This window comes from Helianthus annuus, chromosome 11 (genome assembly GCF_002127325.2).
Source record: "Helianthus annuus cultivar XRQ/B chromosome 11, HanXRQr2.0-SUNRISE, whole genome shotgun sequence".
In the NCBI taxonomy this organism is placed as follows: Eukaryota; Viridiplantae; Streptophyta; class Magnoliopsida; order Asterales; family Asteraceae; genus Helianthus; species Helianthus annuus.
Genome location: NC_035443.2, coordinates 90,329,304 through 90,343,141, shown reverse-complemented (window position 1 = coordinate 90,343,141; position 13,838 = coordinate 90,329,304). Strand labels below are relative to the sequence as shown.

Sequence of the window (13,838 nt, the reverse complement as noted above, 5' to 3'; positions counted from 1 at the left end):
ACGTTATTTGAAGTCTTTTATTATAAGTCAGATTTTATGTTTCAAAATGAAATAACGTGCTTATTATTGTGGCATTCGATGTGAACTTTTTCAAGCAATTGGTACAGTGCATGATCACGATTTGTTTAAGCTATGACGTACGTTATCTTTTGATGCTCAGAACCGATCTGCAACCACAACAAACTGAACACATGTAGATATCATTATGGTTAACTTTACTACTTTAAATTAACGAAACAAACACATGTAAATATTAGTTTGGTTATATTACGACTTTATGTTTTTGAATATTCTTTATCAACTGTGATACTATGTGATGCCGACTGAATTTCCACCATATACCCAAAGTAACACGGGTTTAATACTACAAATTACATCTAATGTTATTTTATTTCTCATAATTTTGGAACAAAATAATAGTTGAAATATTGTCAAAACGTTAAGATTCAAAATAAGTTGAACAATGTTCAGGAATCAAGTCAACCATTTATTATAACACTAAAATATCGCAATAATTCAGCCAACATATCTTGACTGATCAACCACCAGTGACATCAACGGCTCCTACCTTCCTTCTAGAATATTGTATAACATGTTGTATAAGGGCTAACATTAAGTGCTGAACCAGTAAGAAATCTGAACTATTAAGTGCTGAATTAGTAAGAGGTCTGAACCATTAAAAGCTTGTATAATGCTTAACGTTCAGAGGCAAATGTCTGACCAATTCAGATTAGAGATATTAACCATTCAGACTCTGTATAAATTTTGAAAACATTTTTCTAAGAATTTAAGACCAAAGAAAGAACTATTTAACTCAAAGAAATTGGAAAACCCGTTACAAGTTATAAAAAGAATGAACGAATGAAGTTAGTAAGTTAGATTGTTACAATGTTGTCAAACTAGGAGTACTAAATATCAAAACAAACAATTGGACCATCTAAAATCAAATTATAAGTTTTCTTAATGATCTCTATGAACTAAAATGACCCAACTGAACGATCATCACACTCGTATCATCAACCGATCCCCGTGAAGCCGAGAGTTCGATAAGCTTTTTGCAAGCGGATATTGCTTCTGATTTATCACTTGATGCACAAAAAGGTCGAGCTAAATCGACCGCTTCTTGATTGGTTACTTTTTCCCATAAACCATCTGAAGCCATGATCAAAAACTCGAATTCGGGTGTGATTTTGAACATTTTGGTTTCGGGTTCAGCAGTAATCCATTGTTTGAGGCTACGATCGCCAATTCCCCTTGAAACGGCTAGTGATCCAAGAACTCGAGAAACGCCTCGGCTACAATCGACATAACCACCCTGAAAATTACCCAACAAAAATTTAGTAATCGAGTTTTATAACATAAATTAAGGGGGTGTTTGGTGTTGCATTTTCAAAATAGATTTTGCGTCGTTTTGAAAAAGCATGTAGGTACATGCTTCTCCAAAACTGCGTTTTGGATGCAGATAATCATTTTTTCATTCAAACACTTTTTTAGATTATTTATGTTTTACAAACGCAATAATCAAATAATCACTTCAAAACGTAATCCCAAACACCCTCTAAGTTAAACTGTATAGAATTTTACCTGTGATTCGATTCGTTGCTGCTCATCCGGTCTTGAAGGGCGGTGATCGGAAGTAAGGGCCTCCGCGGCTCCTCCTCTACTAACAACAGCACGACAATCACCTGCGTTTGATACGACGAGATTGCCCGAGCTTATAATGGCAGTCACACAACAAGCTCCACCGCGTTGTTCTTGTTTTAGAAACTCGGAATCCGTGTTTAAGTAACCTTGTTTGATTGCTTCCACTATTTCGATTTCGCCTCTCTTTTCCACCTCGTTTTGAATGTTCTTTTGAAGATTCTCTGACGCAAATTCCACAGCTTTTGATCCACCGTGGCCATCGAAAACACCAAAGAACGCCTGCAACGTCAGAGAGTTAAATCAACTTTTGCGTCATTAAAAACAAACAAACGTACCCAGTAAAATTTCAAGAAAATTACCATTTTATTTTTTCCATTAAAAACCACTTCAGCTTTAAACCGGTCTTCCATCTTCTCTCTCCTCCCTCTCTTACAATAAACCGAATACTCCTCTTGATCAACCTCCACCTCCTTCCACCGGTCCTCCGCCGCACAAGGCGTTGACCGGTCAGCCGAAAAGCTCAAAGGCGCAACGGGAATATTTAATCTAGTGGGTCTCTTTCTCTTCAACTGTGTTGGTGAAGTAGATAAACAATTGGGTACGTCGTCGTTAGAAGCTCTAAAAGGTCCACTGACAGGAGGTTTCTGAAGGCGGAACTTGAACGAATTCGATGGCGATGGGGAGTTAATTAAAGTCAAAGAATCCGGTGACGATTTGCAGAAAATTGAAGAGGATAATCTTGGTGATGGAGAGAACACCGGTGAGTTTAAGACTGCAACGGTACACATGTTTTGTTTTTGGTCTGTTTGTTGTTTAACGTTCCGATATTTTGGTTTGTTAATGTTTTTGTGGAATTTATATAGAGATGGGGTGAGTGGATGGTCAAAGTGGCCCCCCTTTATATTCTTCTCCGTGTTAATGTTGTGTTTGTGCTGGCTCCGTTTGGACTAAATTGCCCTTCAAAGAATTTGATACTTAGTTTACTACTAAATTATTGCTTGTTGGCTTTTATGGAAGGCCAGAAATAACCTTCGGTTTAATGGTAAGAGATGTAGCGTAGAAGAGATTTTTAGCGAAGTTAGGGCGGTCAGTTTCTTTGGTATAAGCATATGTCCAAGAAAGGTTTGTTAGATTTGGCGGATTGGTGTAAATTTGTAAATATGTAGTTGTTTGGATTGTTGTGGTCCGACCTGGTTTTCGGGTTCGGTGTTTTCTAATGAAGTTCACGTTTCAAAAAAAAAAAAGTTTACTACTAAATTGCCCCTTAACTTAATAGTTAATACCCTGATGGTTTAGTAACATGGTGCATCATTTCTAATCTAGACACGGGGACTTAAATAAATCTTGCAAGGTGTTGTAGTATAGATAGTGTTGGAAAAACTGGGATTAATCGATGACTAGTCGGTGATAAATCGCTAGTCGTTGGCCATTGATTAATTTTTAGGTAATTGGTGAATTAATTGCTAGTAGGCCCTAATCGGCTTTAGTCAGCCGGAAATCGGCCCTAGTCGGCCGGATTTCAGCTCTAGTTAGCCGAAATACAACTCTTGTAAATTCCGGAGATAAGTCTTGTATACTTAAAAAATGGTAGAGGAGATTCTAAAACCTGTCTACTTAAAAAAATACATATAAAATGTGTGTATATATGTATAAAACTAAAAATCAAATATAAAATCTCAATCCAATTAATCAAGACTAATCCTGATTAATCGCTAGTCGATACCCTACCGGCCGACTAGCCCCTATCGATTCTTACAACTATGGGTATAGGTGGTTAATTAATAGAAATATATAGGGAGTATGTTAGTTTGTCGCTAAAAAATTCAAGAATTAATAAATAAATCATCAAAGTTTTTAAAAATGAAAACCGTAAATTCAACTAATGTTCTTGTGATAATTATTAGCGGGTTAAATTGATAGTAACATAACTTAACTTGATCAATATAATGATTTAGTGTATATGTGAGAATATTTGATCATTTTTCATGTAAAGGTTTCATTTAACCGGTTAATAAATCATACTTACCTTTAACTTTTACAACTTTATACTGAACTACGCTAACATTTTGAATTTTTTATTGTACCATGCGTACCCTCGAACTTCAAATTTTCTTGTCTCGTTATCGTCAATATAAATTACACATCTTAAAAATTATTTAGTATGTAAGCTTTAGTTAAGAATTATAAAGATGAGATATACCGGTGTAAGTAGTATGTAAGCTTTAATTAAAGCTTTAATTAAGAATTATAAAGATAAGATATACCGATGTAATTAGTATGTAAGCTTTAATTAAGAATTATATTATACATATATTTTCAACATATACAAAAACAACTTGCATACGTCATCGGGTAATAGTACTCTTAAGTGGTTGGCCACATTTGGGCGGCCACTTTGACTTTTGCTTTTTTTTTCTTTTTTTCATATAATAGTTATTTATAGGTGGTGTCAAATTACAATTTTATCCCAGGTGTAAAATTACGATTTCGCTCTCGATTCAAAATAAAATTTTGCTTTTGCCCTTGCTTAAATTTACGATTTAGCTCCCAGTTAAAAAATAAAATTTTGCCCCCAGTTCAAAATAAAAATATGGTTTTGCCCTCAGCTAGAGTCCTGCCAAATTACAATTTGGTTCCCACCCGGCTAAAAATTACGATTTTGCCCGCAGCTAAAATATTACGATTTTGCCCCAATTTCGAAATAAAAAAATGGCTTTGCCCTCAGTTCAAAATATTATTTTACCTCCATTTTAAAATTACGATTTTACCTCCACTAAAAATTGCAATATTGCCATCGTTTTTTTCCTTTTGGCAAAACCATGGTAGTGTTTTATTTTTCTTTGTTGACTTAATTTTGTTTTTATTCATGCCAAACAGCTGCCTAGCACTCGCTAATTGGTCCTCACAAATTATTGTTTTGCCCTCAACTCTAAGTTACACGCTTGTCATCGTTTTAGTTAATTTTTTTATCATAACTATGGTACTATTTTTCTTTAATTGGTTCATTTGATGTGTCTTTTTTGATATCGTGTTATAAGTAGCATGTACAACTAACCGACATAAAGGCGTACATGTTATTAACCTAAGAAATACTCGGTTTAGCGCCCCCCAACACGGGCGGTGCATAACTCTAGCTGCCTAACACTGGCTCATTAAAATACAGTTTTGCCCTGAGCCAAAAACTACGGTTTTATCATCGTTTTTTTTTTCATAGCAAAATTATAATAGTCTTTTGTTAACTGATTGAGAATTATTCGGCCATTGCCCCGCAACGCGGGCGGGGCATCTACTAGTTAAATTTACATTTACAATGAAATGAACAGTAAACTTCAGGAGCTATTTAAGGGTTTTCCTTGGTTTTTTTAACCACAAACAAATCCACCGCTTCCTTCTGGCGGTAGAAAGAGACAGAGAGACAGTGCGCGACGGAGAGAGAGAGAACGCGACGGAGGTCGAGTAAGATAGCGAGAGGCACGGCGGTGGTGGAGGAACCAGTTATGGTCTCCGGCCGATGTGGATCGTCGCTGAAACCAAACTTGACGGCCGGAGGTGTCACACCCCCAAAATCCACCTGCGGATAACACCCGCTTCGAGGGCGTGACTGACCAGGATCCAGCCACCAATTATACCGAATACTTAAGTTGATAACAAAAGTAATACTTACTATTCGTAAGCTTAGCAAATGTTAAGTTCAGAGTTTAAAGTTTTAAGTTCAAAATAGTAATAAGTAGCGGAAGCTTAGGTAAAGAAGTTTAAACATAGTTCATGTTTCAAAATAAGGTAACACCCAGCACCAGGGTGAGTAGACACTACACGTTCCCAAGCTGCAAGCTCCTTCGTCACTGGCTACCTGCAAAGCATGCAGTAAGGGGTCAACAATAATGCTGAGTGAGTTCACTAGTTGTCCAGTTTTAATTACCAAAAACTTGTTTCACCGGTTAATTTATCCGTTTATACATGCCCTGGGGAGCTACCCCAAAAGTTAGCGACTAAACTGTTTTTCCAATACCGAACACTAGGTAACCGTTGCGTATCCGCAGGATGCCCCGATGTCAATGTTCTATCTTCATTGACGGATTTCTGAGTACATTAGTTCACGCCCGATCCCAAACCAGGGCACGGTGTGAGGCTGGTAAACACCTAAATAGCGCTATCAACTAATAACCCGCTCGCCTAACCCGGCGACTAATCGGTATTTGTAGTAGGGACTTGAGTGATAGAGTTTCGTTTAGTGCCGTTAGTTGCAATCCGTATAAACAGTAATTAACCAAAAAGGTTTCCCAATACCAGGGAAGGAAAAGTAAGTTGTGTTCCCAATAACTAGGGAAGGTATGTAAATGGTATCCCCTTTTACCAGGGGATAGGGTTGTTTTAGTCTCATGTCCCAAACCACCGGGACGCATGCTTTTAAGTTGTGAACTCACCTTGGGTTGCTCGGTAGGTCTAGGTTACTTGTCAATCACGTTGGTCACCACGTCCTAACATGGTTACCGGTATAGGTCAGGTTCGGTATACAAGCATTCACGTAAAAACTTACACATAACTAACACGTATCAAGCATATAAGTAAACAGTGGGTTACTGGGCCGGCCTAAGTAATTAGGCAGTCAACAGCAACACATAATCCAGTCAACAGATAGCCCAAGTTAAACATATATGGGCCCAGTAACCAAAATGAACAGCCCACTCGCAACCAGCTGGTCTCGAGTCGCAACCAGGTGGTTTCGGCTTGTCACGCTGTGGTTGCGAGTCGCAACCGTGGTCTCGAGTCATCACGTTTTGGTTGCGAGTCGCAACAGCGTGGTCTTGAGTCGCAATCTCGTGGTTTCGACTTGTCATGCTTTGGTTGCGAGTCGCAACCGTATAGTTTCGAGTCGTAATGCAGTGGTTGCGAGTCGTAATCTGTCACTTTCATACACACGTGATGATGCAGATGCATCAGTCCATTTTGTACCAAGAATTCAGACCCAAATCCGGAAATAACCAATAAGATTTCTACAAACACTTTTCCTCATTTGACCATTAAACCATATAGATCAAACTTTGCCATTTTAAATCTTCAAACCATCTTCAAACAAGTTCATCCTATGTTCATAGTTTTCTAGGGTTTTCACCATAACAACTCACACATTTATGAACCTAAAATTTTACATATTTTCAACAAGATTATCATGGCAATAACAAAGAACATACAATATATAGCCGAAACTTATGTTTAACAATCATCATTTTGCAAGAAACAAAGAAGTATAGTTTGGTTGGCCATGAACACTTGTAAACTACCATTATCAAGTCATTTTTAAACATGTCACAAGCATTCACACATAAATGGTTTTCACATATAGTTTACTTCACAAATCACCCTAAAAATCATGCAAAATACTACTAATCAAGCATTTCTAGTTCATTTAACCCACATAAATCTCATACACAAAAGATGACACAAAAGATGGCACTAAAGATGGCACTAACCGGTTATGAAAGGAGGAGCCGAAAACAAAGAAAAGAGAACCGAGAAGATGGAATGTCCGAGTGATAGTCTTGACCGAGTTTCTTGTCCGGGATCCTTGCTTGAACCGAAAAGAGAAGGAGAGAAGGGTTTGTTGTTTGGGGTTTCTAGTTGAGAGAAAGAGTAGAAGTGTATGTGTTTGTGTGTAGTGCCAAATGAAAGAATGAGGGAAAGGTTGGGTATATATACAAGGGGTGTTTTCGGGTTGGGCTTGGGGTTTCGGCCCAAACCGGTTTCGGCTCAACGGCCCACTCGAGACCGAGTGGCCCACTCGCAACCGCCCGGTTGCGAGTCATGGTCTCGGGTCGTGGTTTCGGCTCTCATATATATATATAATACATACATACATCACATATCATGCACAAAGGTCACGTTTTCATTTAATAATATTTATATACACAAAATATTACAAGGTGATCGTTCGGAAAAACCTCGAGTGTCACATTATCCCCAAGTTTTAAGAACTTTCGTCCCGAAAGTTGAAGCAGCCACTGCCAAGCTAGCGTGTTTTAACGGGGTGTCACATCATCCCCCCGTTAGTTTGGAATTTCGTCCCGAAATTCGGTTGTAGCTTCAGTGCTGGGGTTTTCGTTTGGGAATAACTGGGGATACTTGGACTTCATCTGGTCCTCCCGCTCCCAGGTAAACTCTGGGCCGCGTCGTGAGTTCCAACGAACTCGCACAAGGGGTATCTGGCTACGTTTGAGGGTTTTGATCTCTCGATCCGTGATCTCAATCGGTTCCTCAGTAAAGTGTAGCTGTTCATCAATCGTCAGTTCCTTAAAAGGAATCACAAGTGTTTCATCCGACAAACACTTCTTTAGGTTAGATACGTGAAAAACGTTGTGCACTGCACTCAGCTCTGCAGGCAGGTTCAATCTATAAGCTACCTTACCGATTTTCTCGGTAATTTCGAATGGTCCAACATACCGTGGATTCAGCTTGCCTCGCTTGCCAAAACGAACCACACCCTTCCAGGGTGAGACTTTAAGTAGAACCCGGTCCCCGACCTGGAATTCTAACGGTTTCCTACGCTTATCGGCGTAGCTTTTCTGACGGTCACGAGCTGCCGCCATGCGTTGCCTGATTTGTGAGATCTTTTCCGTCGTATCTACCACTAGTTCTGGGCCTGTGAGTTGACTATCACCGACTTCCGCCCAGCAGAGAGGTGATCGGCATTTACGACCGTACAATGCCTCAAAAGGTGCCGCCTGAATACTAGTGTGGTAGCTGTTATTGTAGGAGAATTCCACCAGCGGCAGATGCTTCTCCCAGTTTTTGCCAAAATCGATCACGCATGCTCTAAGCATGTCTTCCAAGGTTTGGATGGTGCGTTCAGACTGCCCATCCGTTTGCGGGTGGTAAGCGGTGCTCATGTCCAAACGTGAGCCAAAGCATTTGTGCATAGTTTGCCACAACTCGGAAGTAAAACGAGCGTCTCGGTCGGAAATAATAGAAGTTGGCACCCCGTGCCTGGAGACTACTTCTTTTAAATAGATTTCCGCCAAGGTAGAAAACTTGTCTGTTTCCTTAATGGCCAGAAAGTGTGCAGACTTAGTCAATCGATCTACTATCACCCAAATAGTATCATTCCCGCGTTGCGATCTAGGTAGCCCTGTAACAAAATCCATGGAAATATGTTCCCATTTCCATTTCGGAATTTCCGGTTGCTGTAGTAGGCCTGCTGGTTTCTGATACTCGTTCTTGACTCTTGCGCAGGTCAAACATTTGCCAACGTAGGCTGCTATGTGGGCTTTCATGCCAGGCCACCAGTATGTGGTTTTCAAGTCGTGGTACATCTTATCTGCACCAGGATGTACTGAATAACGGGACTTATGGGCTTCGTCCATAACAAGCTCTCGTAGATCTCCGTAAAGTGGGACCCAAATGCGCCCTGCCACATAGTAGGCGCCGTCTTCTTTCTGTTCTAGTTGTTGTCTCGATCCTCGCAGGGACTCAGCCCTGATGTTTTCCGGTTTCAGAGCTTCAATCTGAGCATTTCGAATCTGGGTAGGGAGACTAGACTGGATGGTAAGTTGTAATGCTCGCACGCGCTTTGGTATAGTGTCTTTCCGGCTGAGGGCGTCTGCCACAACATTGGCCTTGCCCGGATGATACTTAATGGCGCATTCATAATCATTCAGAAGTTCAACCCATCGGCGTTGTCGCATGTTTAATTCCTTTTGCTTGAAGATATGCTCGAGACTCCTGTGATCGGTGTAAATGGTGCACTTGGTACCGTACAGGTAATGTCTCCATATCTTAAGCGCAAATATCACTGCTCCCAGTTCCAAATCATGCGTTGTGTAGTTCCTTTCGTGTGTCTTGAGTTGTCGTGATGCATAGGCAATAACTTTCTCGCGTTGCATCAACACGCAACCGAGTCCATGAATAGACGCATCACAGTAGACCACAAAGTCATCTGTTCCTTCAGGTAACGAGAGAATAGGAGCGCTGCAGAGGTTATCCTTAAGCCTCTGAAAAGCAGATTCCTGTGCTTCATTCCACTTGTAGGTGACGCCTTTCTGAGTGAGCGTAGTGAGGGGTTGTGCAATCTTTGAGAATCCCTGAATGAATCTGCGGTAGTAACCTGCCAATCCCAAGAATTGGCGAACTTCAGTGGGAGTCTTAGGGGTAGGCCAATTCTTTATAGAGTCGATCTTTGCCGGGTCGACGTGGATTCCATCCTTGTTAACCACGTGCCCAAGGAAATGGACTTCTCGAAGCCAGAAGTCGCATTTCGAGAACTTGGCGTACAGTTGCTCATTGCGAAGGAGTTCGAGGATAAGGCGTAGGTGCTGTTTATGCTCTTCTTGACTTTTCGAGTAGATCAAGATGTCGTCTATAAACACGATCACGAATTTGTCGAGGTAGGGTTTGCATACCCTGTTCATGAGATCCATGAACACTGCAGGGGCGTTGGTCATTCCGAAGGGCATAACAAGGAATTCATAATGACCGTAACGAGTTCTGAATGCAGTCTTGGAAATATCTTCATTACGGACCCTTAACTGATGGTAGCCTGATCGCAGGTCAATCTTGGAATAGTAGCTCGATCCTTGCAACTGATCGAATAGGTCGTCGATTCGAGGGAGAGGGTAACGATTTTTGATGGTGACCTTGTTCAACTCACGATAGTCAATGCACATTCGGAACGTGCCATCCTTCTTCTTAACAAAGAGTACCGGTGCTCCCCAGGGTGATGAACTAGGACGGATAAACCCTTTATCCAATAGTTCCTGTAGTTGAGTAGAGAGTTCCTTCAATTCTGCGGGGGCTAGTCGATAAGGCGCACGAGCTATAGGCGCTGCTCCGGGGGCTAGCTCGATTTGGAATTCGACCTGACGATGGGGAGGGAGTCCAGGTAATTCCTCAGGAAATACTTCGGGATAGTCGCGTACTACTGGAAAGTCCTCAATCCTCTTTTCCTTCTCCTGCGTGTTGGTGACAAGTGCTAAAATAGCGGTGTGCCCTTTTCGTAAACACTTCTGGGCTTTCAAGAAAGAAATAACGCCGGAGATTTCTCCACTTTTGCCACCTTGCACAATGAGGGGTTTGCCAGAACGGCGAGGAATACGAACTGCTCTTTCCTGACAGAGGATCTCAGCGCGATGCTTGGATAACCAATCCATACCAATAACGATGTCGAAGCTTCCAAGAGTAACAGGGAAAAGGTCGATACTAAATGTCTGACCAGACAACTCTAGTTTGCAGCCCTTGACAACATGTGAGGTCTCGATGTTTCTACCATTAGCTAACTCGACGATATGAGGAGAACTTAGTAACGAAAGCGGACGCTTAAGCTTCTTACTAATACGTAGGGATACATAACTAGCATCGGCACCGGAATCAAATAACACAGAAACACAACGATCATCGAGTAGGAACTTACCCGCCACGACATTGGGGTCATTCCTTGCTTCACCAGCTCCAATCACAAAAGCCCTTCCTCTAGCACCATTCCCAGCATTGTTGTTCTGATTGTTGTTCCCAGCTCCCTGATTGTTGTTGCGGTTCTGATTCAGTTCAGGGCAATCCTTCTTAAAGTGCCCCTCAGCTCCACACTTAAAACATGCCCGGTTGTTTCCCTGTTGCTGTTGCTGCTGGGGTTGTTGCTGATTCTGTCTAGCTGGGAACTGACTTCTACAATCCTTGGCTTCGTGCCCCATCTTGTGGCATCGCTGACACTGGCCCTTGTTACATGCCCCGTTGTGGTGCTTGTTACACTTGTTGCACTTTGGGTAGCTTCCCCGGTAGCCACCCTGTTGCTGAGTGCCTTTGTTGGTTTCAGTTTTCCTTTGTTGTGCTGGGGCCTGAGTGGGGTTAGCATCCTTGCTCTGACTTCCTTCCCACTTACGCTTGCTGTCACTAGAACTTCCGACAGTAGCACTGATCCTTTTGGGCAACCTGCCCTCCTCTACGGCCTGATCAGTGAGTTTGTGAGCAAGTCGAACGATCGGCTGAATGGTAGTGTGGTTGGCTGAAGTTACATGGCTTCGAATCTCTGGAGCCAAACCCTTGATGTACAGTTCGATTCTTCGATACATAGGTCGAGACATGTTTGGGCAAAGAGCAGCATAGTCGTTGGACAGCTTGGTGTAAGTTTCAATTTCCGACCCAACCATCTTGAGCTCATAGTACTCATTCTCAAGCTTGTGGATGTCATCCCGGTGACAGTATTCATCCTTAATCATATCCTTGAAATCCTCCCACGCAGTAGCATTTGCAGTTTCCAATCCAAACATCTGAATCTGCGCCTTCCACCAAGAAAGCGCGCTCCCTTCAAGCGTAGCAGTGGCAAATTTCACCCAATTTGCAGTGGGACACTCGCAAACAGCAAAAACAGCTTCAATTTTCTCAATCCAATGCAGAAGACCTATGGCACCTTCAGTGCCGTTGAAAGGGAGAGGCTTGCAATCCATGAAAGTTTTGAAAGTACACACTGGTGGTTGCGCAGGTGCATGCTGACCTGTTCGTGAGAAGCGAAGCGTATAGGTTTAGAGGCGAAAAGTCGATGTGGCGGTAGGATCTATACATCCTAAAACAACGAGCTTACCTATAGGGTGAGCTGCGAAAGCTGCAGCCACGGTGTTGAGCAGGTTAGTGAACTGAGCCTTCGTCATGTTGATGTTTCCTCTTCCGCGTCCACTCATTGTCTTCATAACCAGAAAACACAGTATGAGTGTGACGTCGTAGTGTAGCGAGGATGAGATAGAAGAGAGAGGTGTATCTATCTGATTTAGGCATACTAGTACGTATAGTAAATCAGGAAACATAAAGCAAACAAGTAAACACTGGTCCGAGCTATGAGGTCAAATGTGTCGAGCCTTGCACTTGGAGTGTAGTGTCGTTACGAGTCACGGGTTATAGTCTGGTTTTCTCCAAAAAGATTTTCCCCTTTTTAAAACCAAGTTCACTATAACCAATGGCTCTGATACCAATCTGTCACACCCCCAAAATCCACCTGCGGATAACACCCGCTTCGAGGGCGTGACTGACCAGGATCCAGCCACCAATTATACCGAATACTTAAGTTGATAACAAAAGTAATACTTACTATTCGTAAGCTTAGCAAATGTTAAGTTCAGAGTTTAAAGTTTTAAGTTCAAAATAGTAATAAGTAGCGGAAGCTTAGGTAAAGAAGTTTAAACATAGTTCATGTTTCAAAATAAGGTAACACCCAGCACCAGGGTGAGTAGACACTACACGTTCCCAAGCTGCAAGCTCCTTCGTCACTGGCTACCTGCAAAGCATGCAGTAAGGGGTCAACAATAATGCTGAGTGAGTTCACTAGTTGTCCAGTTTTAATTACCAAAAACTTGTTTCACCGGTTAATTTATCCGTTTATACATGCCCTGGGGAGCTACCCCAAAAGTTAGCGACTAAACTGTTTTTCCAATACCGAACACTAGGTAACCGTTGCGTATCCGCAGGATGCCCCGATGTCAATGTTCTATCTTCATTGACGGATTTCTGAGTACATTAGTTCACGCCCGATCCCAAACCAGGGCACGGTGTGAGGCTGGTAAACACCTAAATAGCGCTATCAACTAATAACCCGCTCGCCTAACCCGGCGACTAATCGGTATTTGTAGTAGGGACTTGAGTGATAGAGTTTCGTTTAGTGCCGTTAGTTGCAATCCGTATAAACAGTAATTAACCAAAAAGGTTTCCCAATACCAGGGAAGGAAAAGTAAGTTGTGTTCCCAATAACTAGGGAAGGTATGTAAATGGTATCCCCTTTTACCAGGGGATAGGGTTGTTTTAGTCTCATGTCCCAAACCACCGGGACGCATGCTTTTAAGTTGTGAACTCACCTTGGGTTGCTCGGTAGGTCTAGGTTACTTGTCAATCACGTTGGTCACCACGTCCTAACATGGTTACCGGTATAGGTCAGGTTCGGTATACAAGCATTCACGTAAAAACTTACACATAACTAACACGTATCAAGCATATAAGTAAACAGTGGGTTACTGGGCCGGCCTAAGTAATTAGGCAGTCAACAGCAACACATAATCCAGTCAACAGATAGCCCAAGTTAAACATATATGGGCCCAGTAACCAAAATGAACAGCCCACTCGCAACCAGCTGGTCTCGAGTCGCAACCAGGTGGTTTCGGCTTGTCACGCTGTGGTTGCGAGTCGCAACCGTGGTCTCGAGTCATCACGTTTTGGTTGCGAGTTGC

The 13,838-nt window shown here is 42.0% G+C and overlaps 1 protein-coding gene across 1 annotated transcript; it reads right to left on the bottom strand.

Annotated features, from left to right (window-relative positions):
- Positions 1–823: 823 nt before the first annotated feature.
- LOC110872092 (probable protein phosphatase 2C 25) lies at positions 824–2,469 on the bottom strand. Its single transcript, XM_022120860.2, has 3 exons — positions 2,004–2,469; positions 1,585–1,923; positions 824–1,315 (listed from the first exon to the last, which is right to left on the bottom strand). Exons 1-3 carry the CDS (start codon positions 2,430–2,432, stop codon positions 971–973), a joined length of 1,113 nt encoding a protein of 370 aa, XP_021976552.1. The 5' UTR covers positions 2,433–2,469; the 3' UTR covers positions 824–970.
- Between the last annotated feature and the right edge of the window lie 11,369 nt (positions 2,470–13,838).